This window comes from Cetorhinus maximus, chromosome 14 (genome assembly GCF_964194155.1).
Source record: "Cetorhinus maximus chromosome 14, sCetMax3.hap1.1, whole genome shotgun sequence".
In the NCBI taxonomy this organism is placed as follows: Eukaryota; Metazoa; Chordata; class Chondrichthyes; order Lamniformes; family Cetorhinidae; genus Cetorhinus; species Cetorhinus maximus.
In genome coordinates this window covers 45,965,418-45,980,773 of record NC_135892.1, presented here as the reverse complement: position 1 = coordinate 45,980,773, position 15,356 = coordinate 45,965,418, and the positions used below count along the sequence as shown (strand labels likewise).

General features: G+C 41.6%; 1 protein-coding gene across 1 annotated transcript in view; it reads left to right on the top strand.

Moving 5' to 3' along the window:
* LOC144690058 (connector enhancer of kinase suppressor of ras 3-like) overlaps window positions 1-15,356 on the top strand; it is a 340,571-nt gene that overhangs the window by 55,475 nt on the left and 269,740 nt on the right. The window contains exon 2 of the mRNA XM_078557565.1: window positions 9,771-9,934. Coding sequence (XP_078413691.1) covers window positions 9,771-9,934 — 164 coding nt within the window. The remainder of the gene's footprint in view (window positions 1-9,770; window positions 9,935-15,356) is intronic.

Genomic DNA, 15,356 nt, shown 5'->3' with positions numbered 1-15,356 from the left:
CATTTGCTTTGTTTGCCAATTACCCTAAATTTGTACTGCCTTGTTCTCGATCCTTCCAATAGGAACAATTTTTCACTATCTACTCTGTCTAGACACCTCTCTGATTTTGTATACCTCCTATCAAATCTCGTCTCCACCTTCTCTTCTCCAAATCAAGCAGTCCCAACTCCTCCGATCTATCTATGTAACTGAAGTTCTTCATCCCTGGAACATTTTTTGTGAATCCTTTCTGCATTCTCCCTAATGCCTTTACATATTTCCTGAAATGTGGTGCCCAAAACTTGACAACATTCTCCAGTTGAGGCTGAACCAGCATTCTATGCAAATTTAACATAATATTGCTTTTGTGCTCTCTGTCCCTGTTAAAGCATACAGCATCCTAGGCTTTATTATTAGCTGCTCTCTCAACCTGTCCTGCCACCTTCAGCGGTTTATAGCAATATGCACCCATGTCCCTCAGCTCCTGCCCCACCTTTAGAATTGTACCCTTTTTATTTTATATTGTCTGTGTTTTTCCTGCCAAAATGAACCACATGACACTTCTCTGCATTAAATTTCAGCTACTACTTGTCTGCCCAGTTCACCAATTTGTCAACGTCCTTTTTGAAGTTCTACACTAACCTCCTCAGTTATGCTTCCACGTTTCGTATCACCCTCAGATTTTGAAATTGTGCCCTGTACACCAAGTTCCACGTCACTAATATATGTCAGGAAGAGCAAGGATCCTAAAACCAGCCCCTGGGGAACTCCATTACAAACCTCCCTCCATTTTGCAAAACATCCATTAACCACTCCTCTTTGTTTCCTATTACTCAGCCAATTTTGTATCCATGTTACCACTGTCTCTTTTATTCCACGAGCTGTAACTTTACTCACAAGTCTGTTTTAGCAGCACTTCATCAAATGTGTTTTGGAAGTCCATGTGCACAACATCAACAGCATTACTCTCACTGTTACCTCAACAAAAAACTCCATGTTAGTTAAACATGATTTCCCTTAACAAATCTGTGCTGTTTTTTCTTTAACCTGCATTTGCCCAAGTGACTATTAATTTTATCCAGAATTATCATGTTATATCATTATTCATGTTATGTTTCTTGAACAAGATGATTTAGAAAATTCAACAGCTTTCCCTTGAATACTAAAATCTAAAGCAAACAACTACTTGCATTTGTAAGCATATAAAACATCTAAATGACAAAGCAGTGAATGGAGGGTTTGGGTACATCCTATTTTGAATGTTCTTGCTTCCTGGGGATCACTTCCTTTTAAATTGGATGCTGATTGGGCAGCAGAGAGTACTGTAACTAAGGCTGTAGCAAGGAGCAATCCTCATTTATTAAACAATTTTTATATCTAACTGTAATATACAAGTGTCTGTGGCACATTGTGCAGAAGTTAACAACAGTTTTCAGAACCAGAGTATTTTCATTCTTTTCATGACATCCACACACTGCCTCCATAGCTACATCCTGTCCTTTTATATTATGGAAGCAGTGAACCCATTCCATTGATGCTGACCTCATTGCATTCTACTGCAAGGTAAAGTGGATTCAGAATCAACTGTACATTCACAGTTACTCTTCTCATCAATCTCATCTCTCTAATCCAAGAACAGAGGTCAGTTGCATCACTTCTACCACAGTTACAGTGAGGCCAGTTAACTCTGCCTAAACTGGCAGTTGAATCCAGGATAACATTGATTATTAGGACCTTTTTTATATATTGGTTCATGGGATGTGAGCGTTGCTTGCTAGGCCAGCATTTATTGCCCATCCCTAATCACCCTTGAGAAGGTGGTGGTGAGCATTAGTATTGATATGTGGTGATTAGTATTGTTCAGTACTTCTTAGTAAAGTCACTGAGCAAATAATTTATGAAGCTCCATATATAAAATAATTGGATAGATAGAGTTCTGCAAATTATTCTCCATAATAACCTATCCAGATTGCAATGTTGATATTGCAAACAGTGACCACCCTTAATGACCCATTTTAATCTACAATTACTATATGAGCAATAATTTTCAAGCAAGTTTGAGTGTCCAAACAGTCGGTTGTCGTCATGGTGCCAGGATGAGAGACAGCTTGAAACGGTTTGAAAAGATGTTGGGGGGGATCCAGTTGTTAGAACCAATGACATAAGGAAGGGTTAGGCAAGCGCTCTCTTGGAAGAGGCAAGAGCTAAATTGAAGAACAGGACCTCGGATTTGTAATCTCTGGATTATTACCTGAGCCAAGTGCAAATTGGTTTAGGGATCAGCGAATTAGGGAGTTGTGTGGGAAAAGGGAGTTCCCTTTAATAGGACACTGGCAGGAGGCCCACCAGGGTGCTAACAAAAAGGATAACTGCAGTGTTGTGGTGGGGGGGGGGGAAGAAGAATTAAGTGGGGTACTCCGGTGGAAAAGGTAGTACAGATGACAGTTCAAAAACAAACAAAAGGGAAAAGAGCGGAGTAATTGTCAGAAATTGTGCTTTAGGTAGAACTGGTGAAGGGCATACTAACAGGTGTAAATTAACTAAATCAGCATGTGTGAGTAAGACATTAGGCAAATGGCCCAAAAAAACCCACCTTTTATAGCAATGCACTGATATCAGGAACAAATTGAATGAATTACAAGTGCAAATTCAACTTGGAGGGTATGACATGGTAACCATTACTGAGATATGACTGCAAAATGGTCAGAACTAGGAACTAAATATACCAGGTTATAAGGTCTACAGAAAAGATGGGGAAAATGGTAGAAGAGGAGGAGCAGCCTTAATGATTAAGGATGAAATCATTTCACTGAAAAGAGAGGATATAATGAGGGGTGAGCAGGCAGTGGAAACTTTGAGCACAGTTCAGTAGAAAAGGATTGAAGACTGTAGTTTGCAGTTGTGTATGGCCTGGCATGTAACAAAGGCAGTGTGGTTTCTGTGGGGGATTTTAAACTTTCACATGGAATAGGATAGGCAACCTAGCACATGTCAGAAAGGTGGTGAATTTCTGTGTGTCTGAGAGTGCTTTCTGCAACAATGTGTCCTGGAAGCAACAAGGGAGCATGCCATATTAGAAATTAGTAATGTGTAATGAGCCAGATTTAGTTCATAGCCTAACAATATGTGAACATTTAATCTGATAGCCATCATAATATGATTAAGTTTAATGTAGTGTTTGAAAGGCAGAAACACGAAACAGCTACCAAGATTCTTGATTTAGGTAAAGTTGTCTTTGATGGGATGAAGCAGATACTGCCCACAGTAAACTGGGCAAATTAGTTAAGGGGTAAATGACAAGATCAGTGGGAGGTGTTCAGAAGAAAACTTAATGTGATACATAACCAGTTTATCCCATAAGGGGAAAGAGCCACTTGCCAAAAAGAAAGCTCTGGACAACTAAGAGGCCAAACTTAAAATGTTCAGAAATGCAACAAGCAAATAGCACGGGTCATGTGGAATGGGAATGGTACAAAGAATAGCAAGTGGTGATAAAATAGATAAATAAGAGCTACAAAGAGACTTGTAAGGAATATCAGGATAAACACAAAAGCTTTACAATTAGAGAAGGAAGAAGGAGCTGGCCAGAAGCAATGTCACTCCTTAAAAACTGATACTGGTGATATTATCAATCAAGATAAGGAAATGGTAGACATAATGAATAATTACTTTGTGCCTCTATTTACAATAGAGGAAGAGGTTAGCATGCCAGACATCCCAAGGAAGCTGCTGTTGTATCAGTGTCAGGGAATTTTCCCAAATGAATATTGGCAAAGTAACAGTAATGAAGGGAATAATGGTACTCTAAAACAAATGATCCTCAGGGCCAGGTTGTTTCCATCTCAATTTTTTTTAAAAGTACATGAGAATATTGCAGATTCCTGAACTATAAGCTTTCAAAGTTCAACCAATTCAGGAATCATTCCTTTAGTTTAGAAAATTGTGTATGTCACTTGTTATTTAAGGGTGATGGGAAAACTAGGGAATTTTAGGAATTTTAGACCATTTAGCCTTAAATCATTGCCAGCAAGTTACTAAAGTCTTTAATTAGGATAGAGTGACTAAACACCTTGAAATTTTTCAGTTCCTCTGAGAGGAGCAACATGGATTTGTAAAAGATTGGTTATGCCTGATGAACCCAACTGCATTTTTTTGAAGAGGTGACTAAAGTAGTGGACAGAGGAATGTTTGTGGATGCTATTTAAATTGGCTTCCAGAAGGCATTTGATAAAGTTCTTCATAAGAGACTGTTAACTAAAGTTGAAGGTCATGGAATTGAAGGCAAATCATTGGCCTGGTTAGGAAATTGGCTTAGTACCAGAAGATGGGGAGTAGGGATAATGTGTAGATACACTCATTGGCAGGATGTGACTAGCAGTGCCCTGCAAGGATCTGTGTTGGATCCTCAACTATTCACTATTTATTCATGGTAGAAAGCTACATATCCAAATTTGCTGATGACTGAAAGATTGGTGGCATTGTAATAGGTGAATGGCCAAAATGTAGCAAATGGATTTCAGTATAGTCAAATGTAAGGTCATCCACTTTGGGCCTAAAAAGACTAGAACACAGTATTTTCTAAATGGTGAAAAGCCAGAAACAGTGGAGAGATCCAAAGACACTGGCAGATCCATGTTCATAGATCATTAAGGTATCATGAACAGGTCCAAAAACTAAACAAAAAGCAAATGGAATGCTGACCTTTATGTCTAGAGGACTAGAATACAAGGGATAAAAGTCATGCTTCACCTATACAAAGCCCTGGTTAGACCACAGTACCCCACAGTACTGGAGTACTGTGAGCAGTTCTAAGCATCACACCTTAGGAAGAATGTATTGGCCCTGGGAGTGCAGTATGAATTTACCACAATGATACCTGGACTCCGCAGTTAAATTAAGATGACAAAATTGGGTCGTACTTGCTGGAATTTAGAAGGTTAAAGTGTGAATTGACCCAAGCTTTCAAAATATTAAAGGGAATAGAAAGAATAAATTGGGAGAAACTGTTTCTGTTGGTTAAGGAGTCAAGGACTACAGGGCATTGTCCAAGAATTAGAGCCAGATCTTGCAGGAATGAAATTAGGAAACACTTATGTGCACACACACAGGATGGTTGAAGTTTGGAACACACTTCCACAAACAGTAATTAATGTTAGATCAACGAATTTTAAATTTGAGGTTGATAGATTTTTGTCAATTAAAGATATTGACAGATATGGGGAAAAGATATATTATGGGGTTAGGTCACAGATCAACCATGACCTCAATAATTAGCAGAGCAGGCTCAAGGGAATAAATGGCCCACTTCTGGTCTTGTGTTTCTATCTACTGAGTCCCAATTATAAATATGCATTATAGTATCAAGTTTAAAATGTAGTCTGAGAGGGAATGTTGCAGGGGCCTATGCTTCTGAACCAGGATCATTTATATTTCTCAGTCAAGATCTTTAAAGTTATTTGAAGATAATTGGAATTTTTAAAGGCCATGCCATGCAGCACCTAAACCATACATTTTTCTTTATTTTATTTTCTCCCTTTTTAGGTGCCAAATATTAGTGTGTGTGTTCAGCAGGTGTGTTTCCCAGGTGGTCATTCAATTTGACACGTGAACTTTAGGTACTGAATAATGGTATCTGATTTGTGGAGGACATCACTCTCACCTGATCCTGAGTGTCCGCAAGCACACTTTGCAACAATCTGTTGGCCTGTGATGGAAATTGAAAATGTTGCTTTTCTTTCCTGTCCTCTGGCCTTTTCTAGTTCAAAGGTCTATTCTACCCTGCTTTTCAGTTTCAAATAAACCTTCCTTGCTAGTAAACTTTGCTCTTGCTGATTTCCAGTGGCCTTTCCAAGAGAGAACGGATTTTTTCTCACCTGTTGTTGGCAACACTTCCTTATCCCTTCAAACCATTTTATTGCCCTGTTGTATCCCATTGAGTGGCTGAGTTGAAAAGAATCAAGTTTATGCTTAATCAGTGGGTATTCGAAGAACTCAGCGCCCAGTCGACAAGTGGTAACTGGTTGGCATGCATACAAAATGCTGGTTACATCAACCATTGTGTCTCTGTCTCACTACTGAAACAGCCTGTATCAAAGTCACAAACAATGACCCATGTGACTATGACAGTGGTAAACTGCTCCCCCCCTCATTCTCCTCAACCTGCATACAGCTTTTGACATGCCTGATTGCATCATCTAGCCAGATTGGACTCTCCCCTGGTTCTATTTTGAACTCTCCAGGTGTAGCCAGAGAATCACATAAAACGACTTTTCCTGCACCATTATCTATGACATCCTACATGGAATTGTCCTTTTTGTCCCATCCTATTCCTCGTTTACGTGTTCCCTTCAGGGGCATCATTCAAAGTCACATCAGGGTCAACATGCATGCTTGTTTTACCTCAGCACCACAGCTTTTGAACCCTTGACAGTTTACCTGACTTATCACACTGCTAGTACAACAACCGCAAACTTCCACCAAATAAGTACAAGTTATTAGGAAGACCGAACCAATTGGCTTGAATTTTCGCACAGAGGCTCTCCATTGTAGACAAAATGGTGCCAGAGGCCTGATTGCAGCAGTCCCACCCCTGAACCCAGCCCCCACCATTTTTGCAGGGGGAGGGGTGTGGTGAGGAAAAGGGGCAGGTTGCACTTTACATATCCATGGTTCACAGACACAGCTGCTGTACATGTTCAAGTGCAGCTCCCTTCAGTCAGATCCAATTTTGACTAATGGGCTGCCCAAAATGTGCCTTATGCACTTCAGACCTATCAGGAGAAAGTCGAAAGTTAGTGGAGTTTTTTGGAGAGGCAAGCTGCCTTTTTGGGATGCAGTGCGTAACTCACCTGACTCCCCAAAGCCTGTCCACCATCCACAAGGCACAAGTCAGGAGTGTGATGAGAATACTCTCCCCTTGCCTTGATGAGTGCAACAACACTCGAGCTTGACACCATCCGGGACAAAGCAGCCCATTGATTGGCACCCTATCTATAAACCTTCACTCCCTCCACTATTGACGAAGAGTGACAGCAGTGTGTACCATCTACAAGGTGCACTGTAGGAATTCACCAAGCTTCCTTAGACAGCACCTTCCAAACCCACAACCCCTACCATCTAGAAGGACAAGAGCAGCAGACACATGGGAACACCAGCATCTGGAAGTTCACCTCTAAGCCACCCACAACACTGCCTTGTAACTGTAAGTGCAGAAGAGGTTTACAAGAATGGTTCCAGGGATGAGAAACTTCAGTTACAAAGATAGATTGGAGAGGTTGGGACTGTTTTCCTTGGAGAGAAAGTGGCTGAGGAGAGTTGAGATAAATGTTTAAAATCATGAGGGGGCTGGACAGAGTAAAGAGGGAGAAGCTGTTCCCGCTCGTTAAAGGATCAAGAACGAGAGGGCACAGATTTGCAAAAGAAGCAAATGTGACGTGAGAAAAAACTTTTTCCCCTCAATGTGTGTTCGGGTCTGGAATGCACTGCCTGGAAGTTTGGTGAAGGCAGGTTCAATCGAGGCATTCAAGAGGGCATTAGATGATTATTTGATTAGAAATAATGTGCAAGGGTACAGGGAAAAGGCAGAGCAATGGCACTAGTTCATAATGCTAATTTGGAGAGTTGGTGCAGACGTGATGGGCCAAATGGCCACCTTCTGTGCTGTTAAAATTCCATGATGTCGCCATTCCTTCACTATCACTGGGTTAAAGTCCTGGAACACTCTCCCTAACAGCACTGTAGGTGTACCTGCACCACATGGACTGCAGCGGTTTAAGAAGGCAGCTCATCACCACCTTCTCGGACAATTGGGGATGGGCAACAAGTGCTGCCTTAGCCAGCGACATCCACATCCCATGAATGAATAGCAAAAGTAGACATCTATGTGCATAAAAAGTGGGTAAACTCAGTGGAATATCAAGCACATATGTGCTATGAAGGGCATTTTAATCTCCTAGCCTTTTAAACCTGCAGACTGCTTTTAATTTTAAAAAATACTGTGCTTGTTATTTCACGCTCGGTTGACATAAGCCTCAGGGTTATCATTATAGGATTTGTGCTGCATGACTAATTTAATAACTTTTCCTTATCACACTAGGGGTGGCTGTCTGTTCACACTTTGATAGCTCCAAGTGCTTATGAACTCTTTGAGGGGCTGTGAATACAAATGCTTGTTGTTCTATGGGACTAGGTAGTTGAAGGAATTTAAATGTAGTGAATGGATTCTTATCAATGACAAGTTTTTTTTTAAATGGTGGAATTCATCAATAGACACTTACGACCCATGCTGAGAAAAAAATAAAGTTCTGAGGTATGTCCATGACAGATAAGGAGTGAGTTGGCATGGAGGGTGGGAGGGCAAAGGCTGGGTGGGGGCATAGGTTGACATGAGTTGGCACTAAGTTGGCATAGGGACTATGGGGCATTTGCAGAGGGGAATAGGCTGGCATAGAGGCTATAAAGGGCCATAGAGCAGAATGGGGGTTAAGAGGGGCCATCGAGGGGGTTGGTGGGAAGCATGGGTTGGCATGGATAGGGCATCGAAAGTGTGTGTCAGGTGAGGGTGTATGTTGGGTAAGGGCTGTTTTTGTGGGGTTTCTTTTGCAGCTGGGACCAAGTGCCACATCACCGAGGTGGGCCTTTTCACACAGCCCACTTCCACACCTGACTGCCTCTGAGTGATGGGCCCAACTCCCCTAACACCCCGCACCTGCACCACCCTTCCCCACCCCCCATCCCCAAACCCTGAAATGAAAATCAGAACTTCCAGGGCAGTTTTTTGGGAGTCGGGTTCACAGAGCTAGGAATTCTCCCGACTCCTCTGTGTTTCCAACCCGAGAGTGACAATACAGGCTGTTGCCTTTATCCCTTCGCTCTGTTCCCTAGCCACCGACTCCATCCATCTCTGTGGCACCTGAACCAGAACAATCGCAACCTTGGTTTGTATTTGACACCAAGTTGAATTTCTGATCACACCTGCTCCGTGACTAATAATTGCCTACCTCTACCTCTGAATTACCTGCCTCAGCTTATTTGCTGCTGATGCTCTCATCCTTGCCTTTGTCTCTTGGCTCAACTATTCCGGTGCTCTCCTGGCAGGCTTTCTGTCTTCCGCCAGACGTCAACTTGAACTCACCCAAAACAATGCTGTCTATATTTAACTTGCTCCAAGTCCTGTCTGCACATCACCCCTGTTGTCATTGATGTACATTGGCTCCCGGCCTGGCAATGTCTCAGTTTTAAAACCTTGTCCTGGTTCTTAATTTCATCCGTGCCCTTGTCCCTTCCTGTGCCTGTAATTTACCTGGGCTCTACCAGCCTTTGGAACCTCTGTGCTCCTTCAATTCTAGCTTTGTGTGCATCCCCAGCTGCTCTGCTATTGCTGGCTGTGCCTTCAGCTGTCCAGGCTCTAAGCTCTGGAATTTTCTCCCTAAAGCTCCATCTTTCAACTTCTCTCGTCCTTTAAGACCACTTCTTAAAACCTACCTCTTTGCCTACACTTTGGTCCGCTGCCTTGATATTTTTCTATATGGCAGTGTCAAATGTTGTTTGATGCTCCTGTGAAGCATCTTTGGGTGTTTCACTATGTTAAAGTTGCTATATAAATGCAAGTTGTTGTTGCTTTATCCCTAGAAAATGCTTGTTTAAGCCCTTGTCCTTTTAATTATTTTTTGGAAACTAAGGCATTTATCTTTGAGCATACATTGAGTTATGCTGAATAAGTGATACAGTGATCAGTTTCTAACTCCAACAAATGAATCTTTAAATATTTAATATTTATCTTTCTTGTGTAGGGCTGGATGATTACTTACAGTGCTATGCTCACAACTTTGAGCGAGAGAAGATAAATGGTGAGCAGCTTCTACAGATTACTCATCAGGATCTTGAAGAATTAGGAGTAATTCGTATTGGTCACCAAGAGCTAATCCTAGAGGCTGTAGATCTGCTTTGTGCTCTGGTAAGTTTTTTAAACAATTAAGAAAAAAGTTCAAGGAACTAAATGGCTATGTTGTACGCTCCAATTTGCCCAAAAATGAATAAAGTTCAAAACTCCAAAAGAATTAGTGGCCTAATTAAGTTTCTTTGAATAGACTTGTGATTTTTATAGAAAGAAGATGGAAGAAGGGGAAACTTGTCACTCAAATCAAACATTGCACAGTTATTTTTTCATTCTTTAAAAAATTGTTTTAGTAGATCTGAAGGGAAAATACTGAAGTCTTGTTCAATAAACATTTGCACATTCATCCATTTGCCTGTGCAAACATAAAATAAATAAATTTCTCATTTTAAATTCCCAAGCTGGTGGGCAGTGATCCGAAAGAGAAGTCATAGTTATCTTCCAATATCATTTTGAAATGTTTACTATCCACTCCTATTCCTAAGCTTACTTTGTTTGGACTCTACATGCTGGAAGGAGAAGATATTTATTTTGAATCTTGAGCGTTACCGCTGTAACTCCATTCTGCCACCATTCCTCCTCCTCCTTTGTTCGCCAGTTCCTAAAGAAAGACTAGAAATAAAATGTGAAAGTCTCGAGGAGAGATCCTTATTTTGTAAATCAAACTGTAGCCAATTAAATTAATTACTTGAATAGTCATGTCTTTTTAACGTGTTACCAGTTTTTCTATGTATCTGATTAAAAATCTGAGCTGAAAGATTTCCATGTTGTTAGATTTTTTTTCTGCTTGTGGAGATCCATGTCTGATGATCTGACTGGGAAAGCTTGGCTGGAATAACTTCTCCAGAGGCAATGGAACTGCTCTGTACCAACTATCCAAAAGGACAGGACAAACTTAGCAGCTTTCTTTAGATAAGGAAGGACTGTTGAGAAACCTGATATAGGTCTTTAAAATTGTGTAGGGGTTTGGAGAGTGTTAAAGTAGAGAAGGTGTTTCCACTCCCAAGGGTCCAAAAACTAAGGGCCATGACTGTAAAATATTCATTAATAAATTTAATAAGGAATTTGAGAGAGTGGTGAGAATGGGGAATTTGCTACCACAAGGAGTAATTGAGGTGATAGCATTCATGCATCTAGCTGTAAACTAGATAACCTCCCATTACTTTTTTCCTCATGGACTTGTGTTAAGGTGAGATAAGTTAAGTGGGAGTAAGGTTGTGTGGAGCATAAAGACTAACATTGCCGTTGAATGACCAAGTTCTGTGCTGTAAAATTCTATGCTTGTGAACTTACTGTGACACACCCAAGCTAGGACGTGAGCACGTGAAAGTAATTCACGTTTCACTTGTGTTGCAACACTAGCATTTGTGATAGACTTTGGGGGAGAGGAAGGGTTAGGGAAAAAATGCTCTGCTTAGAGGCAGCCTGGCAGAGAGGGACTAGTGGTAGTGTAAGCCAGCTATCTCTGGTAAGAAACTATTCTGTAACCTTTAGATTTTTCTGGTGAATGGGAAAGTCCTTCAGAAAGAGGAGTTTTCAATTGTCTGGAGAATTATTTATTCATATTTATCTGAAATTCTCTACTTCATTTCACCACTTGACAACTAGATTTAAGTTTCTACCTTGCAAACAATGGGCCCTTGCCCTATTCCTCTCAGACAGAATCATGTACACTCCCTCTTGCCCCAATGACTGAGTCTGCCACCACAGGTGTAGGTGGGTCCATCTTTGGCAGGGTCCTCATGCAACCTGAAACCCAGAGGACATCCACCATGGGCATCTCATTTCAGAGCAGGGGAACGAGCAGCCTGTCTCTCATGTTGGTGAAGCCATAGTAGTTGCCCCACCTAGAATTAATAGATGAAGAGGAAGCTGCCATAGTTGCACAGAAGGATTTATTTGGGTGTTTATTGCTGTGTTACTGTTTCATTAATGCCCTTTATTTGAATGAAAGAATGAGTTCATGTGAACTCTGTGTTGTCACTGCCTCTTTGTTAGGTCCCCCATTCACCCTGTTTAGTTTCTTTCTGGTGAATAGAATGATCAGCTTTGACGAAAGGATGTACCTAATCGGTGCTTGGGTGATTTGGAAGGTGGTTTATTTGGGGGTGGGGGTTGCACAGGAACCTTGGTAGAGAGCTCACGTTACTACAAGCACACTTCAAGTTAAGTGTGGCTGGATGAGCCTGTCATGGGCTTCCCATGCAGCCAGATCTGCGACTGCAGGATCCACGGCACATCCGGCTCCTCCTCCTGATTGGAGGACTCAAGGTGCTGTCCACCTCCCTTTTGCATCCAGTCCTCTCTGCATCTGCATCGCCATGTTGTGATGGGCATTGGAGACCCTGGGGTATTTTGAAGGGCATGTCCAGATCTGGCATGACAGTGGAACCTCACCTTGAGCAAGCCAATGGCTTGCTCTCTAGTTTGTGTTGTGGTGACATGGCTCCATTGTAACTCTCCTGTGCTTCTGTTGTAGGGTTCCTCACTGCAGTCAGCAGCCAGGTTCTTCCTGGCTATCTTTTGTCTCCTAGGAGCCAACCAGTCAGACTGTTTGGTGGAGAGTACACCTTCGGAGACTGCTGAAGCACACAATGCTCACAGTAGCTCCCTGGATACATAGTGCAAACCCATGTATGATGTTCTTGTAGTGGTCACAGACCAGCTGCACATTAAGGGAGTGGAAGCCGTTTCAATTAATAAAGACGCATGGCTGATCAGTTGGTGTCTAGATTGATTGCACTCATGTAGCAATCACCCCCTGGATTTGCGGAAATCCTGCAAGCGAAGCAGAAATACCAGCACTCTGAGTGTGACTGGCTTCATCCATGGCAAAGCGAATATAGCTGGAGGCCTTGGCAAATAGGGAATTGGTGACCTGGGTGATGCAGTTATGGGATGTTGCACTTGTGGGCTACAGATTGTAAAATCCTGCAGATGTCACCAGTAGATCCCTGGACAGAACTGGATACAAGAAAACATTGAGGGCTGACAGCTGCAGGAAATGTGTGATCACCTGCTCCTCGTGGGATAAGTCTGGCACAAAAGATTAATTTGACTACCTGCCTTGAGAACCTGAGACTTCTGATGCACTGTTGTTTGGAGAGGTCAAGGAAGCTGACCCTTGGCCTTTAGACTCTTTTTTTGGGGGTATTGTCGCCTTCAAATTACAGATCTCTGTCCATCCCTTCTGTTTAGTGCAGCTGCATGTGGCTATTTCAAAGGCCAGTGCTGCTGGAGTTGCTGCCCCTGTGCTGGGCTGGAGCAGACTGCACCTCCCCTTTTTAGAGGCCCAACCAACTGTAGAATAAGTGGCTCACGTATTGAAGGGAAGTCTTGCAGGCAAGAAGTTGAAATTGAGCTCCGTAGACTCCAAGGCACTTGATAGTTACAGACTAAGCTTCTGTTCCCAAAGAAATCGATGTATTAAGGCTGAAAGAATGACTCCAGTTGGCTTCAGCCTTTCACTGTGGCTATCTACAAGCTTGCTATCAGGTAAGTTTCTAACAAACAATGACTTCCCAGTATGCACTTGCCTCCTTCAACCTGACGAGATGTAAAAGTAGCAGGGAACCTGGGCACTGGCTGGGAATGTCGGGTTAAATAAGCCCTTTACTTTTTTTTTTAATTGCCTTAATTGGTTTCCCACCAGATCCAAGCGGGTTTCCTGCTGGTCTCCGGATCTATCCTGGCATTACTTTCATGGAAGTTAACTCCTTGCATGCATGTGTCTGGAAGGTGGGGGGATTGTACAATTCAAACTTGTTTTTTCTTACCCTGTTCTGCACCCTCTCCCACACTTTTTCAGTTGCATATAAAGCTATAGAAGGTCATTCAGTCTATTATGTATGTGACAGCTCATTGCTAAAGTTGTCCACAGTATTCCCACTACTTTTTGTGCTCCCCTTAAACTTGCATCTTACTCTGTTTATCCAGTTTCTCCCTTTAAAAGATGCAGTAGTCTCTGCCCCAACAATTCTGTGTGGTACAGGATCTTGTGCTACAGCTATTGTGTGTTGTAAAAGCAGTTCTCCTAACGAGATCTCTACTTGTAATGAAAAATTTAAATTGTCAAACCAGTCAACACTGAATCCCCAATTGGAGGGAATAGTCCTTCTTTATGCACACATTCACAACATTTAGGACACTACTTTTTCCAAATAAAACCTCTTGAACCACCTCCGAGCTGTAATGGAAATATTCTCCATATCTCGAGCCTTTGCTCCAACTCTAGTTACCCCTGCTTGGCGCCATCCTTGTGAATCTGCTTTTTTTTAAGCTTTCAAGTTCTTTCGATATTGGAGTGCACGGAATTGCATACCATACGGTAACTACTGCTTAACCAATACTTTGTACAAATTTATCATTACCGCTTTTTAACTTTGTAGCTCTTGTCTCTACTTATCTATTCAGTGATGCAACCCTTCTTACTTTGTAGGAATATATTTATTTTGTATAGTACCCATCTCTCATTAAAAATATCTAACTTGTCATTTATTTCATACCCAACCATTTTCCTTTTGTAAAAATGAACTGTAATGGTATTGTGTGTGCTTTAATTTAACAAAACACTCCTCTAAACTAGTTATTTTGGTTATTGACTGTTCTCGTTAATTATAGTTCTGAGTTCCAGTGGTTAAATTAGTAATTTTGGAGGATTGTAAGTAGCTGTCCCCTCTGCATGAGTATGTTCAGACATAATATTTGAGATTCATATGACTGACTGTGTACTGGATGTATTCAACCTTTCAAAATAATCAGGAGTTGACTAAAAGCTTGAAACTGCAACTAATTTAGTTCAAGAACTCGCAAGTCAACAGTTTAGTCATTGTGCCTGAGCCCTTCTGTTCAGACATTTTTTTTTATATTTGGCAACTATTTCCTGAATTTCCTACGACTTTATTGCCTTACTGGGGGTGGACTGCATTGTCAGAGCTGCCATCTTTTGAATGAGACATTAAACCAAGGTGCCAAGTGCCTGATCAGTTTTAACTATACATTGCACAATCCAACAGCAGCAGCAACTTGTATCTTTAAAGCATTTTTAACATAAAACATCCCAAGGTGCTTCACAGAAGCGTTATAAAGCAAAATTTGATATCCAACCACATAAGGAGATATTAGGGTGGATGACTAACAGTTTGGTCAAGTATGTAGGTTTTCAGGAGTGTTTTAAAAGTGGAAAGTGAGGTAGAGATAGAGGTTTAAAATAGAAATTCCAGACTTTAGGGCCTTAGCAGCAGAAAGGGCATCCATGAATAGTGGAGTAATTTAAAATTGGGGATGTTGGAGAGACCAGGATGAGACACGCTCAGGTATCTGAGGGTTTTGGGGCTGGAGGAGATTACCAAGATAGGGAGGGGTGAGGCCATTGAGGGATTTGAAAACGAGAATTTTAAAATCTTCGAAGAACCTGAAATTCTCCTGTTGGCATAGCCAACATTTATCCCTCAAATGATACACTCAAAACAGATTGTTCGGT